At 34.7% G+C, this 17,907-nt stretch overlaps 1 protein-coding gene across 4 annotated transcripts in view; it reads left to right on the forward strand.

Moving 5' to 3' along the window:
* Nucleotides 1-17,907, forward strand: part of TTC27 (tetratricopeptide repeat domain 27) — a 105,131-nt gene that overhangs the window by 59,766 nt on the left and 27,458 nt on the right. For all 4 annotated transcript variants that reach the window (XM_071739211.1, XM_071739208.1, XM_071739209.1 and 1 more), the window contains 2 exons: nucleotides 12,912-13,007; nucleotides 14,315-14,437. In XM_071739211.1, coding sequence (XP_071595312.1) covers nucleotides 12,912-13,007; nucleotides 14,315-14,437 — 219 coding nt within the window. The remainder of the gene's footprint in view (nucleotides 1-12,911; nucleotides 13,008-14,314; nucleotides 14,438-17,907) is intronic.

Genomic DNA, 17,907 nt, shown 5'->3' on the forward strand with positions numbered 1-17,907 from the left:
TTATAAATTAATAACATAATTGACAAGAAACAAAACATTAAAGAAGGCAAACTTGCTTGGTGATGATAATGTAATGACTATAAAATTGTATTTCATGCAAGTAGCACTAAAATAAATCTATACATAAATGGCATAAAGATATAAAAAAATATATACCTATTTCTTTTTGAAAGATTTTGTGTCCTCTAGAAGTGAATTTGTATTGAGGCTTCAGTCATTAACAGGCTTTAACATTGAAACCCATATCCTAAGCAGTGGCACTTTGGGCTCTATATTTTTGAACACAGTAAGCTCATCTTGCTCTGATGCAATTGTACTATTAGAAGCTTCCTTTGTTTTACCAGGCAGGGTAAAACATGATAGGTGGTAGTGTTTAACTATAACAAAACATTTCAAATGACAGTTGCATAGGAGAGGCTCTAAATTGCCTGGTATACTGCTTGGCTCTTGGTTTCAAATGGAAAGGAAATATGATGTCAGGCATTCATGAATCCAGCTATCTTCTGCTCATGACCTTGACCTTTTTTGTGCTAATTTTGATATAAAAATTCTTTATATTTCATTTGGGATTGCTGGAGTCATTTCCTCTTTTGTGCTTTCCTTCCCCACCCAGCTGCAAAAGCACTATTATGAACAAATTTAAGCTTTTTTTAGTAAAATGGCACTGATAGCCTAAATATTTTTTTCTTGGCTAGTATTGTTTTCAAAGTGAAATACACATTTTCAGGGCCTGATACAACAAAAACATTCTCATTAAGAATCTAACACATGACTCATTTTAGAAAAAATATCCAAGAACAGTGCTAGCACTCTAATCAATAACTTCTGCCCCAGCATACATCCCCTTACAACTATCAACACCTTCTTGCATATTAAAAGTTCACCTGGACTTATGCAAAAATGAAATCTAATTGATAGTCCAGTATTTCAGGTAAATGCAGAACACATTTTGATAGTTCTCTTTCTGGTTACAAGGCTTATGATTTTATTTAATTTATATAATATGGTACATTTGTTTTATTTGCTCATCACACCTCTGTTTCCATCTAGAAATGTCTTTAGGAGATGACAAATGCCATTCATCATTCTCTAATACTTAAATTTTAAAAACACAGGATTTTTTTATGCTAAAGATCCAGTTCTTTTAAACACGTTCATGTTAGATCCTCCTTTAAAATAGGTTTAAAATAGGAACAGATAGAAATAAGGCTTTTTATATAACTGAAGAACAGCCTGATTCTCATTGCTGATGAAAACTAATCATTTAAAGGAAAAGAAGTCTCAAAAGCAAAATAGATGATCTGCTGACTGAAATAATGTTGAAGTTTACTAATTCAAATTGCATAAAATACCAGTTCTCTCTGGCTCAAATCCACTCTGTCTTCAGTGACTTAAATTGTATGCATATTTTGGTTGATTAGGGTACTGGTCTATTAAAATACGGAAACTGCTTACTCCATAAAACGTCTCTTTAAGAGACAAATTAAGACAATGAATTCTGCATTCTTTTGAGAGTTTAATAGTTTTAAAGATGAATAAAATATATGCAGAGCAAGTATAAAATTCCCTGATGTTGATAGTTTTGCAGCTGTAGTACAGTAGTGCTGATCACTTTATTAGAAGGAATTAAATCAATTACATAAAACAAAGCAGTTCTCTTTGTCCTTTCACAGTTTTATCTTGAGAATATACCCCCAATTTTCCCCTGCAAAGCCTGTCAAATAAATGAGCTTTTCATAATAATGAGAAGGCATTAAGCACATGGTTGTAGTTCAAGAAGTTCCAAGGCCATAACAAACTGTCCCTCAAGGTGTGGAAGATAAATTTAGTCTTGAAAGGCTAATTTATAGCTTGCATGTAGTAGATGGGGCTTTCTTAGTTATTAAAATGAAGCTAAGAAGTACTAAAGCAAATTACTGGGCAATAGTACAGTAACAATGAGAAAAATGTTACTGATAGAAGTTTTTTGTGTCAGTGTGCTTTTTACTATTTTGAAAGTGATCCAGCATTGTTCTGAAAAATTCTTCCATCAGAAGGTTTCTTAGTGCTGCCTTAACCATTGAAGCAAATGAGAGACTAGAGACTGAGTTTAGTTTTTAAAGTATTTAAAGTGAAAGAATGTGGAAACAGTGGTGCTCTAATATTTGGAAAAGTTGAAATAAGTAAAAGGTCAAAGCCTGCTTAGTAAATCCCATAATTAGTGGACCTTAGCTTTGTCCTTACATACTCAAGAAAGAAAGAATAAGCAGTGTGTCAGTAAGGCTTTTCTTTTCTCCTGATTAAAAAAAAAGTATTTTCCTTCTTCAGGTCAACATACAAGCTGTCATTTTAGGAAAAGCTAATGCACTTGCTCTCAAAGGAGATTGTCAGTAAGAAATCCTATAAAAACTGAAAAAAATTAGTCTTGAATTTTAAAGTAGGGGCAAAAAAGTGGTTTGTATAGCAAAATCAGTGTAGAGTCTGAGAACATTACATCTGAAGCATTTTACATTTATTAGGTAAGTCATCACCAGGGGTAATCAAGGAGTATGCTTGATGTAATTCGTTTCGTGAACACCATTTAGGAATAAGATTTCATCTGATCAGTTTTTGCAGCAAAAGTATAATCTGTGGATATTTGTAATAATTGACCTAGAGAGTATGGATTCACAGGAAGAGGGGTTGAAGGGATTTGTGAAAAAGGTCATGCAACTGGTGATGAGTCTTTGTGAGATAAATTTAGAAATGGTGAAGAAAAATACTTGTGGAAAAGATTAATTACACAATAGTCTATTCTTTTCTATTTAATGAAGGCAAATGTTATTTTTGTTTTTTTAGATTAAATGATAGTATCATTTGCAAAACCAAGAACTAATTCCAAAAATGAAAATATTCATACTTGGAAATGAGTTTGTCATGCTGTAGTGGGAAATGAGAACTGATTTTTTACGTAGATATTTCTGCCAAAAGAATGTCTATCATGCCAGGGGCCTAGCTCTCCAGTAAGTTACAGAGAAGGTCGGGTTATTAAAAAAATTACTTAATACAGTAACTGGACATGGTTTCTAAATGTTCCGAGGTAGTTCAGAGGCAATCTAGTATGTAAAGAATCAGTTGATGGGAAACTATTGTACCTTAGGCAAACTTTGCAGTAGTTTGGGATGGATGTAGCTTTTAACCGGGGAACTCCTTGCTGGTTGAACTGAACTCATTTAGTTCCTGTTCCAGTTGGGAACTAAGGAATTTATTTGGGTTCTAAACTTTCCAAACTGATTTAAGGACCATTGATTCAAATAACCATTTGGATCAGTTTATAGAGAGCCAGTTTTTGCCCAGTTTCTTCACAGTATTGCAGTATTGCTATCTGTCTGATCATTGTAAATTATAGCACTGTGATTTTGTGATAAGACTTGGGTGTTTTAACAGATGTGGAGATGTATTTGTAAGTGTTACAACCTACTGTGCCTGAACTAGATTTTAAATAGCATAAATATTGCTTGTAGCTACTACACACATTGCTGTGCTATACTTGCCCATTTTTCCAGATGCAGATCTGTGCAAATATTGAAGTTGCCTAGAAATAGAAACATGCAGTAAATGATTCTATCACAGAATCTCCTGCTTTTTCCCAGTTTCCCCTGTGTAAAATGCATGTAATTAATAATGTTGCAAGTTCAGACACTTAAAAGTTGTAAAATGCCAAATTATAGTGCAATCTTACAACTATTTCTGGACATCTCAAGCTGTACCTTGCCTGGACAGTTCCTCTGGTCTGAAATCTGCAGCCTTCCCTCTGAGTCTCCATTAAAGGTGCAGGTTCAGGTTGGATGAACTGCCAGAGAGGCCCAGCATACTCCAGAGTTCTCTTTCTTTTCTCCTCTGGAAAAAATGCTAGCAGTAAGTAGGCAGCGGCAGCTGCTGGTAGAGGAGTTTATTTGTCCTTCAGTTCTTCCACGCTGGCCAAGGTTAGAGTATCTCAAGTGGAAGGAAATAGCTAAAAGCAAAGTGCATCTGTTCGTCTGGCAGCAGTGTGCTACCTCCTCCTGAAGATCTGCAAGAAAATTGCCTTGAGTCCAAGACCAGTACCATTAGAGCTTCCAGCTGATTGTCCTCAGTTAAGTAATTGAAGGCTATTAACATATTAAAGGGTGTATGTGTTACACTGTCATTCTGTTTCTACAGCCCACGGTTTTGTTGGGCAAGATTTTTGGTACCCTGGGTCATTGTTCAGTTGTAGTTGTCCTTCTGTGAAGTTGCAGATCTGGCGTTGTCTGCTCTCTGTCCCTCTGCCTCTTTGATCTGAGTGACCAGCACAGACCATACAACTGCCCAGCTGAATGAAAATTTTGCTTTGGTTTGGTTTCATAATTAGTTGTGTACCAGACAGACTGTGCCCAATATTGCTATATGCTTGTGGAAAGAATTGTATTTTTGTGGATTCCTTCTTTTTTGATAAAAGAACTGAGTCTTCGGGGGAGCTTGATGTGCTTCTGTTTGAATATCCCGTACAATCAGGCATGGAATATTTTATGCATTTAAGGTGTTTTCGTTTTTACTGGAAATGGAATTGGTTTCAAGCCAGTTGTTGCTGCAGATGCTTATTTTCCTCTTTGGTCAGCAGATAGTTCATTTACAGAGAAAGATAGCAGGGCTTGATTTTTTTTCTCCCTGATGTATAGAGAGCTTTCCAGGAACATGTGAGGAATTGGACTGGATATCTTTCAAGAAAATACATATATTGAAAACAGACTTCTTGTATGTGATTGCCTTTATTTGGGATACCTAAAGTTTAAACACTTTGCCTGTGTGTCATATTTCTAATGTACTTACCATCATATACGCTATGGTTGCTGGGTCAGGCTCAGCTACTGGAAGAATGTGTATTGCCTGCCAAGTAATTTTTCAACAGCAACTACTGGGTATCAGTCAAGGTTTCACTGTATAGGGAAGCTAGTTTTAGGAAAAAGGTGGGCTTTTTTCTTTTTTTTTTTTTTTTTTTGTAAGTATGGAAAACAGTGGGTGTCCCAAGACGTTATCTGAGACATTCTGGTCAAATTCAGGACAACAGACTGAACGTGTCTGTCTGTTCTCCTCATACTCCTCCCCCCTTCAACAAATAACTGAAAGCATTACTGTGATTTGCAACTGAATAAGAATAATAGTTGCAAAACAGTACTTTGCTAATGTAAAAAAAAAAGGCAAGCTGGCTATTTTTACTACTGTAGAAAAGGACTGATAGTGATTAGAACAATTGATAATCTATGGTTTCAGCTATCTTGATTAGACTAGACAATATTTTTTTTTCCAAGAATTATGCTTGGTATGATTGCCAGTAAAAAAAGTGGACTGACTTACCTGAATATATGACATTTTGTTTTGTGGTTTTTTTTTCCTGGAGTCTTCTATTTGTGTAACAAAATACCATCCAATCACTACCTTAGGTGGGAGGAAGCTGAAAATGTTTACAGGCTTGCAGTTAATAACATGGTCTTAAGAACTTTTTCTCTGAAATGATTTGATTTATTTGAAGTATTTTTTGTTTACATTCTTCAGAAATGACCATCTAATTCCTAAGATGCAATTAATTTTTTGCCTTATATACACATTTATTTTGAATACTTATTCATAGTACATTTACTTACGTTTTGTGATAGAGCTTGAATGAGTTTTTTTCTGCTGATTATAGTCAGCTTGTCTTTTTTATTTCTCATGTATATACTGTAATAGGATTTACTCTAAGCAAAATGCAGGTATGTTGTAAACTCAAGTCTGTCAGCAATGATAAAAGGCACAGGATGTTTCCAGTAGGTTATTCTCCTTGACCAGGGTGTTCCAGTTGGAATACATGGTAGATTAAATGGATCATAAAGAGGCACGGATGTTTATTAATATCTTACCTAAACTAACAAATAAATACTGCATATAAAAGTCATTAAACTAAGGGGTTCAACTTGACTATCCCCTTCTGTTTGTGTCTTTTCTGAGGGATGGCTGCATCTCTCAAAGAATATACCTGTTACATATTACAAAACAAAAATGTTTGACATAAATTATGCTATATAACAGTGTATTGTAATGCCTGATGGGGCCTGGGAGGAAAGATCACAGTACAACAGAATAGATGGCTTCTGGCACAAGATCAGTCAGATTAAAAGTTACAAGCAAGTTCTTCCTTTGCCAAAGAATGGACACAGCCTTTGTATAAGAAGCTGTTTACTTGCTTGTGGTTTTAAAGGGAATAACACCCTTAAACACATCACACTTGAAACATTTTAGAAACTTTCCTAGGCCTAATCTATCACAGATGATGCTGCATGAATCTCAGGTTGATGTTAGGTGGTGCCAGTAGGGTTAAACCTGTTTGCAAACAGCACAGAGTTGACTGTCCTGAAAAAGCCTCCACTGGCATTCTTCTCAGCCCAGTAATTTTAAAACTGTAATTATTTGCTAAGGGATAGCAGATGGTGAGTTTCTATAGCTGTTCATGGGGAGAAGGAAATAGGAGATAATAGAGAAGTCACAAAACAAACATCACATGCTCAATACTACTTAGGTACCTATGCTCTTAAGAGGCAGTGTTCTAACTGAAAAATATATCAAAGCAAGCTACTAGAAAAATACTGTGGGGTAGATATTGTTGAATATCCAGTACAAGAAGGCCTCTCTTCTTTACAGGTCAAGGAGACTTCTGTCCGGCCTAGGGTGGGAGGAAAAAAAATGCAAAGCAGTAGTTGGGGAATTAGTCTGCTGTTTAATAAGAGATTACACTGATTTGAAATAAAATGCATAGAAAAACTTTGTTTAAATAAAAACTTTTGTTTAAGTAAAAATTGGTTGAAGTATACACACTATTTGAAGTCAGTCCTATCAAGCAATAATTTAATTGGAAGAATGACTGAAAGGGTGAGCTTGTAAAGTTAGCAAAAAATGGGAGTCTTCAAACCTACAAGATTCTAATGAATCTTGTAAGATGAGGGTAAGATTTTTACCTTTTTAAGCATTCTCATACCTCTGCAGCATTCTCACAGAACCTTTTCATTCTCCTGAGAATGTGAATAATATAAATTCTCCAATAAGTAGTGTACTTCATCTTGGCATCTTTGCACAAAGTAAGAAGTGGTCTTTCTGAGTTTCCATGAATCATAAACCACAAATTGTAATAGTGATTACTGTAATAAATTTTCCTCAAGTATTTAATGTCATAATTCCCCTTTGAAAATCAGATAAATGAGGGGGAGGGAGCATTTCTTTCTTGATGTTGAAATACATCCTTGCGTAATAGCTTTTGTTTTGTGTTTGTCTACTCCAGTTCTTGACTGTTCGTGGTTTTTCATCATTTAATAGAAATATATAATCTGTGAACTTTTTTAAAAGGATAGCTTAATACTTGTTTTAAGTAACTGTAGCTTCTAAGCAAGAAAGTTTTGTCTTAAATGTCAAAATGCTATTCTGAATAATGGTTGAAAACAAGTCCAAAGGTACTGAACTTGTATTTTTATCCAATGATAAAATAGGCAATGAATACAGTAATCACTATTTGATCATAATATCCCTTGTGGAGTTTAGACTAATCTCAACCATTTTCATTTTTCTTCATATTATATCAATATTTATCAATCAAAAATTATTCTCTCCCATTAAGGAAATTTTTACTGCATAAATATTAAAACTGTTTTTATTGCTTCACAATTTCTGGCATGGCTTCACTGGAAAATTAAGTATTTTGACTATTGGATTTTAGAAGTCTGGGTATGTCTCAGTTTATACCAGTGGTCTTGGTTACAGGAGCTCCTGGGTTGACAAAGAGCTGTTGGATTGTAAATGCTATGTTTTGGGTTTTTTAAAAGTAAGTTTACCTCAAAAGTGTTGCTCAAGATCTAATTCTCTATCCACAAGGACTTAAAATACCTATAGTACAGTAGAAATCTTGGAATAGCTAAATATATATAAAATATATATATATTATATAAATATACACAGAAAGGAAAATTCGGAAAACTTTTAATTTTTCTGTATATGTAATTCTCTGTATTTGCTGTTTGCTTTCTAACATGTAGAGAGTTTCTGAATTTCAGATGCCAGTAATATATGTTTTCTTAATGGGAAATGCAGCTTTTCTTAGTAATTCTGTATTACTGAGGACACTACTGTGCAACAGGACTGTGTCAATTACTGTCATACATCCCAAGCCAACCTGGACTATAGTTCTTTCTTGTGCACAGTTTTTCAGGCTTTATTGTTAGAAAAAGTAATTTGGCAGAGGACAGTTAAAAGCATACAAAGCCACCTAAAGTTTTTAAGGTTTGAGAATTATGTAGGTTTTCTGTTAGACAGATATTTTAGTATCCTTCCACCTAAAGACTGTAAAGTATTTATTATTAGGTCTTAAGTTTACAGAAAGTTTGAATAAATTTAACAATGACTCTCTGGAAGTTTTATGGAAGTCTGTAGTTATTAGAGGGTCCACAAAAACTGTTGCATAAGCTTACAAAAATGTCCACTTTTTGTTTAATAAACTATAAGCAGCATAAAGAAGCAGAAGATAAAATAAATGAGTGGAGGGTTTGGTTTTGCTTTTCTTTCCTGTAAAGGATAGAAGCCTGTAAGAAGTGTGACAGCTTAGAGTTGTTGGAGAAGGAGGCCAAAAGCAGGATAAGATAATCACACAGTCAATATTTTGGTCAGGGTTAGGTGATAAACATTGTGGTTTATGGCTGTTGGGAGCATTACTGTAGAAAGGAGTTGGGTAGAAGGTCACCACTGGAATCCCAGAGGCATTAACTAAGGATTTGTTCTGGCCGACTGACAAATCTCTAGACTGAGAAGTTGAAGATGAGAAAAAACTTGCCTAATCTCCCTGCCTACAAAATCATAAATAGTGTACCAGGATAAATCAAAGGGTATGAGGGGGAATATAAGATGCTAACAAGGGTAGAGATGGTGGTGCCATTAAATGCATATCAGGTAATGAGGTATAAAAGTACTGAAACTTAATGTTTGAAACAGGGTGTGGTTGGTGGGAAAGAGCAGGATGCCTGGTTAGCAGTAAGGAGAAGGCAGGAAAACAAGAGAAACAAACTATGGCTGTTGATGCAGTCTGTGAAACAAGATTTTCTGTAGCTGAAAGATATATGGTGGAACACTAAAACTAGAAATGCTCCTATTAGAAAGACAGCTAAAAGTGGTGCAGTCACACTGTGTATACTGATATGAAAACCTGGGAAGAAGCGAGATGCAATAGCACAGATAAAATGCTGTCTGTGTGTCAAGACTTATCAGGCAGGTGTGTCATCAGGGCAGAGTTAGGTTTGGATATGGACAGGCCTATCTTCAGTGTTATTGAGGGAAAAATCTAGATGGAATTAAGTAGTTGCTGCACAAAGTATGTTGTTTTCAAGAAATTTTTGATAGGTAATGAGGATCTTGCTCTTCAAAAGACAGGGGGTTGGGGCATTTTTCCTTGGTTTTAGTGGGACTTTTTTTTTCCTAAGTAAGCTTGCGTCAGGGCATCCTTCAGATGAAATAGAAGGAAAACTGTTTGTGTATAGTCACAGTTTTAGATAGTAAGGGGCACATTTTTGCGAAATTACATAGCTATTTAATCTAGAATAAAGAGTGTAAGAATAGAAAGAAGGATGGGAAGATGTGTTATTTATTTATCTCAGATACAGAAAGCTACTTGAAGATTATATTTTAACAAAACTTTGAGGGAAGGACTTGAGACAAGTTGGATGAAGAACAGTTTTAGAAGTGGTACTATAAGTAGTTTGAGAAATCAGATAACATTATGTTGCAAAAAATCTGACATATCTCACAAGAAACTCTAAGGCTGTAATAGTATTTCCAAAGATTAAGTACAGAGATAAGGTCTGGCTAAAAAGAAAAAGCTGGAACTGTCAGCCAGAGAAGAAAAGAACAGTAAAAATGATGAGAGGATCAAGAGACTGAAATTTAGGCAGGCTCAAAATCAAAGTTGATATTTTATCATCAGGACCATCGCGATGTCATTCATATGGTAAACACAGAAGCAAAGCTGGGATTTGTAACTGGAATGAATGCATGGAGATGACATCCAAGAGGGGAAAAAATCCTTTACAGACTTCATGTACTCATGTCATGGGTGACTACCAGCTGTATTTGATTAGACTGAGATTAATTTATAAAGTGACAAAAGCTCTTATGTACTTCTTAATTTGAAATTATCACAATAGGTAGCCTGTGTTTGGGATAAGTACACCATGTCAATCTCTTACTAGAGGTTTCAACATGAGATAGGAAGAACAAACTGTAGTTTCTAGAGCTGCCTTTTCCTGCTTTCATGTGGCAGAAATATAGTCTTACTTACTACATAAAATTCCATCAAAACTATCCACGTTTGTGTTGCTTCCAAACTGGAGTAATGTATCTCTGTGTAGTGTGGTTTTTGACTTAAGAACTTACCTATGGCACTCAAGCCCTGCAGAAAGGGTGTGTTATGTGGTGGTGGGGTTGATCTTTTTAAATGCTACATATGGAAGAACTTAAATGTCATTAAGAATTATGAATTTTAGTTGGTTTCTGCTGTAGTTGTATTTAACAACTTCCAGTGCAGGAACTGGAGGCTCATGTTAAGCTAAGACACCAAATCTTCAAATCTTATGTGTTTTGACTGTGCTGCAAATATTCTGCTTTCACATAGGTTTTTGGGTGGTTTTTTTGCACAGTATTTAGGTTTAAGATTATTAATGAAAAAGATGCTCCCTTGGCAGTGTACTCATGTTCATTTTATTTATTTATCATTATGTGATTAGATACTGGCTGTGCGTTAAGGGTAGGATTCTCATTTTCTTGCCACTGTACAACCCAAATTTTATTTCCTCAAGCATGATTCAGAAACACAGCTGTCAGCAATTTTTAATATTTTATTTTCAAAACTTCACAAGCAGGTAGAACTACCAGAGCTTACTTTTTCAACATATAAGAGAGTACATAAACCATGGATTTTAATAACAAGTTCATTAGAATTTACTTTTTTTTAGGGAATATGCAATATTCATGTGTTCTACCTATATTTTTGGTTTTTGTTGGAACAGAGGACAGTATTGGTTTTGTGAGGGCAGAGAATTGTACTTGCTGATAGAAATTTTCTCCTACAACATGTAATTTACATTAGGCTTTTCTGCTTAGGAGCTATGCAGAAGATATGCTCACAAATCTTTCAATAGTGTTGCTTTTCAAAAACTATTTTTCTTATAATTCCAGTCCTTATTTTGAAAAGATAGAATTTTCTTGAAAAAAAAAAAAAAGCTAAAATAGGAACAAAACATTTTTATTAAATTAAAACATTTTATGATTTCTGTTCTTCTCAACAAACTAGTTTACAGGACATACTTATTTATCTGTCTCTGTTCAGGCTTAGAGTGATTATTATATTAAACATTTCAAACTGTAGTTTACTACATTGTCTGCTCTTGTAAAATGATCACCCAAGAAACTGGACAGTTTTTCAGAATTAGAGTATTTCTGCAGAACTAAAACTGTGAAATAGAGTTTGTTACTTAGTTTGTAGTCAGGCAAACTCTGTAATTAATTAATGTAGCTTTAAAGGTTTTATTTTAATCTGACTCCTTTTGGATTGCTCAGAATTGTGTAAAGGATGTGATTTTATTAGCCTCTTCCTTTCCTCACTACAAATGCACCTCAGTCATTTTTGGGGGAACATTTTTTAGGAACAAGACTATGGAGGTAACTTTATGAAAGAGAATGTGAATAAGATTGAATATTTTAAATATGAGTATTTAAAATTAGGTGGTTAAGTGTGGATTTAAAGCCTAAATTAGTGCTGCCTGTTGTGATTCCCTTCTTGTTAGAAGAATAAAACCACCTAATAAATCCAATTATCAGTAGCAGTTACAAGATGCTTAGCAATTTCAATCACGTAGCTGATTATTTTAATATTAAACATCTATTATTTGCATTATTCATATAATTCGAGGAGCCAACAGTTGGATATAGAAAGAGAGAGAAAGAATTGATCCTATTCAATTTTTCCTTTTGTTTGGGAATCTGCATTAATTTTCCATGCTCAGAAAAATTTGGTTGAATTATATGTGAGACTTTTAGAGATGAATCATATGAAGGCACATAATTTAATATTCGCTAATTTAGAACTCTGGCCTTAAATTTGCTAATCTAATGATGACTGCATTGTCCTAAAACTTCTAGCCAACTTTCTGGCTTATAGCCACCTTTAATATTTTACTGTTTTTTCTGCTAAATTTTGATTTAAATAACTTCACAGTGGATTTTCAGAGGAAGGATTAGAGCTGAAGTTGCTACATTTTTGCTGTTCAGAAGTTAAAGTTCTCTTTCAAAGACATATTATTAATCCAATGCTCCACCAAAACAAACAAACAAACAAAAGCCTGAATTGTACTCCAAGTCACAATAATTTACACTATATTAGGACTTTTTGCAGCAGCGTAGTCCACTATATTATGTTAGCCTTTCTCTTTTTAAAAAGAAATTTTATACCTAAGCCACATCAGTGCTATCATAGGGAAAAACTAATTAGAGATTGAAATGCATTAAGCAAGGTCACTTCAGTATTTGACACAGTTTTATTCTGCAAGTATTTTTTTGGAACTGTAAATACAATGATTATTCCTGCTATATGCACTTTGAAATTTTAATGTCTTTAAACCTGTTTCTTTATTATTAACTGTAATAATGTATTTTAATGTCAATGATTAATACGCTTTCTTACCTGGGATAATGAAAAAATGTGCAGCAGATTATGGTGTAAGATTACTGGCATCTAATGTTATCTTTAATATAAATTATTTTAAGAATGCCTAAAATCCTGAATGCTTTGAATTACTGGGGTTTTTTAGGTAGGTTTGTTTGTTGTAGCCTTAGTAAATACTAAATCAGAATACACTTTGCATTTACAGGCACTTGCAGACCAATTTGAAGATGCAAATACATCAGTATCTGAACGCATGAAGATTTTCTACTGTTGTCAGGTGCCCCCACGCTGGGCCATTCAGGTGTGAAGCAATCCTGTTACTTAAAAGTCTGTAGTTAGTAATATTTTTGATACTGCATGAATCAAGAGAGTGTGATATAATTTTGGGTTAAAACACTATTGTAATAAAGATGTAATCTAAGAACACAGTACTTTTTTCTGGAAGGAAATCAAGTTCTACAGTGTTTTGCTTTCAGATGTCTTGTTCTGTCATAGACAGAAGTAATTGCATTTAGTGCAGTTCTTCTTAATTGTCCTTTTTTCTTCAATAAAAAATGGACCAAACTTACTAGCTTCCAACTTACCTCCTGTAAAAAGAATCTTGCCACTGTTTTAGTATTTATTGCTGTTTTACTTATGCTATGATTACTTTCATCTTTCTCATCTTTTAATGACTGTGCAGGTTGGGTTGTTTTTAGGAAGTGGATCAGGGTCAAAGCAGCCAAATTAGGAGTCAGGAATACACTGTAGAACTCAAAAGCCATGCCCCTTTCGTGCTGAGAGGATTATTTTTTCCAAAGCTACCCTGTTTATCTTGATCATAAACTCTTTCTAGAACAGAAATCCACAAATTAAAAGTCTTATCTGATGCTGCTGTGTTGAACAAACTTAACACTATTTACATTGCATACTTCCAGAGTTGTTTGTGTTATTTACTCTTAGCGGTGTTTTATTACTTTTCAGTGTCCCACCTCAGTGCATGTTGCTTTAACCAATCACATCTTGTCCCCGCTTTCCCAAATTTTGGTCAGCCTTCCAAGAGGCACTTGCAATAGAACTAGCAAATGTGGTTTTTATTTCCAGTTGTCTGAGTGACACTTTTCACTCTAAGCCTATTCTCCAAACCAAAGACAGAAAATTAGGTATTTATAATGGAAAATGGCTGCAGTGCTGTCATCATAGTAATTAGAGGCATTGCCTATACAAATTTTCCCAAATTTGACTCTGAAGAAATTTAATAAAACATAAATGAGAAACGGTTCCATACCCTGGCAAATGTAGGGTTTTTTGCCAGAGATGAATATCAAGCTAAGAAATAATTACTTTGTTACAGATTGCCGGTTTGCTACATATTTATATCAAAGCGCTTTAGCCAGTTCTTTTTTTTACTGCTACTCTCTTCCCCCATGGTAACTTGGTGAATTTGTAACAGATACTGAACCCAAGTAAAGGTCCGTGAAGCCCATGACATCTGTGGAGAACGTCAGGATCCAGTCAGGATCAACAAAAACTGAAAAAAAATCTGAAATGCCCCCATCATCTTTTAAAAAAATGCAGATATCATTTATTTACCAATTTCCACTTACTTGGAATTTCTTCTCTTTCCAGCGTCAGCTTGCAAGCTTACTCTTTGAGCTGGGATGTACCAACTCTGCCTTACAGATATTTGAGGAGCTGGAAATGTGGGAAGATGTAGTAATCTGCTATGAAAGAGCAGGACAGCATGGAAAGGTAAGAAAAAGGCTTTTTACAGCTGAAATCCTGTCTTGAAATAGGACCTGAGGTGTAAAGGACTTTCTGCCTTGAGCTGTCAGTTTCCTAATGACACTCATTTCTACACGGGTATCATGAGGAAACTCTGTTTAGGAAAAACTGGACACGTGACGTATGATTCTGTCATAATTTGTGAATGCTTAAAAAAATAAAAAATATGTAAAGTAATGATGACATGACACAGAATTTGGTAAATAAGAAGTAACTTAGGAGCAAGAAGACTGTGACAGTAATTCTTGAAAATATTAAAGGAAAATCAAGTTTACAGCTTTGGGAGCACAGCAAGTGTAATGTGGGTATTTCAAGAAGGCTGAAGCACTCATTCATGATGGAGTCTTGGAGCTTTGTCTGGAGGGGATATGTTTTATTTCTCACTTGATTTCAAACTATTAAATGTAGTTTTTAAAAACACTCTAAACACAGCTACATCAGTACTTTGCTTATTTAACTACCTGATGTTAATATATTGAAAATGCATTCAAATACAAATCAAACATTTGAGACAAGAACTGGTGTGAGATCAAAAGCCTTTATTTTGTTTAGTCTACGTTAATGTTTTCCTGAATTTTTTCCATCATTTCTGTAACAGTGCTGTAGATTTGTGTGATCACATCCAGAAAAGGACAATTTAAAGCCATCACCTAACTTTATGCATGGGTGACAGAATTGTTTAAAAATGCTGGTAGCAGGCTGTAGCAGCAATCATATTGTTGATTATTTTGCTGTTATGGTTAAAGCAATGGTAGGAAGGTTTTAGGAAATGATAGCTGGAAGCAGTGGCTACTTGTGTGTGTTTTCACTTGCTGTCTTTTCAGAATTTATGTAGCTTTCAGAAATATTCACTTTAAGACAAAAATATGGGTTTTTTCCTTTTCTTCCCTGTTCTTTCCCTCTGTTTGTTGTATGCTAGCATTAAATGTATGAATGTATGAGTGCTTTATGATGCCATAAGCAAAAAGACTATGCTTAAACTAATCACAGCTTACCAAATAAAGAGCAATAACTAATAGAAAAAATGCAGAATTTCTCATGCTTGCATATTTTTTCTTACTGTCAGGCACCAATGCCTACATTTTGGTCATCATAAACGAACAGATAAGTTTTGCTGTCAAATGGTGTGTCACATTATGCATGCCTTGGGGATAGTATGCTAATATCCCAATCTTTTCAGTACAGTGGAGAAATAGAGGTCAATATTTTCCATTTCCTGGAAATGCATTCTGTCCTAGTTACATTCACAAACTGCCCTTAGGGAGTTATGAAAATGGCACTCGGAGAATAGGCCAGGATATCTGACACAGGAAACTGCTAGAAATACTTTCAGAATGAGGGTTCGTGCTGTGCTTTGAAAAACAGAAAATGCTATGTAAGGACTAAGTAACAATACTGCTGGAAAAAAAAAAAAAGCCAGTCTCAGATTTTAAAAAAGCCAGGAAATTAAAAACATTTAGCTATGCACCAAAGTTTTTGTCTATTTGTGCTCCTTATCAGGAAGTTTTCAGAGCATGAACTGTTTGTATTTATAAACAGTATTTTTAAAGATGTTAATTATTTTTTTAGAAATGCACAAAAATATACCTGAGCAATATGTTGTTTGGTGGATGTATGTAAACAACTTAGCATAATGTCCCCAAAACAAAAAACTCTATTTAATAAACTTCTGCATTTTTTCCCCCAGAAATGCTTTTATATAGAAAACCTGAATATAAATACTGAAGAATCTAATAAAACAGTCATGTATCAGGAATATCAATGCGTTTGATGAGTACTTGCACATCAAAGTAATATGTTCCCTCCTCCTACTTTTGAATTATGTGCTGACATAAAAACAGACCATGTAGATAAAGCTATGTGAAGCTACATGTTAGGCAATTAGGAAATACCTAATTCCACTCAGTTATAACAAGGCCATGTAGTGGTTCAAGTTTTGCAGAGAAAGATTTTGCAAATGTTTTAGTGGAACTTACTGTAACATACATAGTAACATACTGTTATTAAACATGGCTCTATACTTATTTCATAATGTGAACAAAATTAATAGAAATTAGTGTCATATCATAAGTCAAAAGAAGAGTAACAGAGTGCCAAGTGGTGAGTGAAACAGGGCACAGAAGAGAAAAAAAAAAACCAAACAAAAAATCCAAACAAAAAAACCCCCAAATTATTATAAAATCTGAATACAAGTACATTGATAAATGCTGTGGTTTTCTCATTACAATCTTTTACTCATTGTGTTCCTTTAACAGACTCAGTGAAAGGAGACAGTGATTTTCACGTGTGTAGTGAGATCCACTATTTAAAAGTGTCTCTTCCTGTAAGGGGGACCCAGCATTCTTAAATATTATTTACAGTGGGCAACTTTCTTTGCTTAAGATGTAAGAGGTCTCTTCAACCACACAAGAAATGGATAATACACCAAAAACTTGAGTATTTCCCTGCTAAATTAGAAAGAAAGGATGTGTGTGAATTTTCAGTTCTTCTAATTGAAATGAGGCCTTAATCCCTTGCAGGAACTCTAGAGCATGGTAGCTGATGCTCTTTCATAAATTCATGACATTTACTTTCTAGCATCAGCCTGGTATTGCCATCTTGCAACACCCTTTTCAGACCTACCCCTGTTCTGTCATCTCAGAATAAACAGTGTGGTACACAGTCTGGTTTTAGACCAACGTGCCCAGCAATCCACATTCTACAGAATTATTTTTCTTGTCATTAAATGACACAGGTATCTCAAAATCTTTGAATGAGAAAACACAATTATGCTAAGATCTCAGAAGGAAATGTTTCCCAGATGCAAAGTCAATTAGTACTAGACTGATCAGTGCTTGAGCTCATTCAAGAACCTGATGCTTTCCACTACATAAAACAGATATAGAAAGCATGTAGGCACTCCTGTATGTAGCTACAAAATTGAGAAAGAGGAGTAAATGTCTTGCCCAAGGTCATGCATGTAGTCACAGGGAAGATGAAATGAAATCTTCGAAGCTTTCCTTTATTTCCTGCGACCTCTTTCCTCGCTGATCTGTTCTGCTTCTTCATGCTGCTTTCTCTGGTAGCCTAGCAAATAATGTATGGGCAGAAGAGATGAAAGCAAAGGAATTAATTGCTGAAGAATAGGACTGGTTTACCTGTGAAGAGTGAGGCTAATAGAGGCTGAGAGAGTCTTTAAAGAAAAAAAAGTATGGGAACATGTGGATTGACAGAAGCTAAATGCAGAATGAATATTGAACTTGGTTTCCAGGAGTCCTTGTAATGAGTAACAAAAAGGTGCATCACCTTTTATTTAAAACAGAACCTTCTGTGCCGACTGAGGGCTTCTATTAAACATTGTCTGTTTAATTCCTTATCACACATAGTAGTCCAGAAAGTAATGTAATAGCCTACATCCTTCTTGTGTTTAAATTACCTGACTTTTGCACTTTAGAATT

The sequence above is a fragment of the Heliangelus exortis genome, chromosome 3 (genome assembly GCF_036169615.1).
Source record: "Heliangelus exortis chromosome 3, bHelExo1.hap1, whole genome shotgun sequence".
In the NCBI taxonomy this organism is placed as follows: Eukaryota; Metazoa; Chordata; class Aves; order Apodiformes; family Trochilidae; genus Heliangelus; species Heliangelus exortis.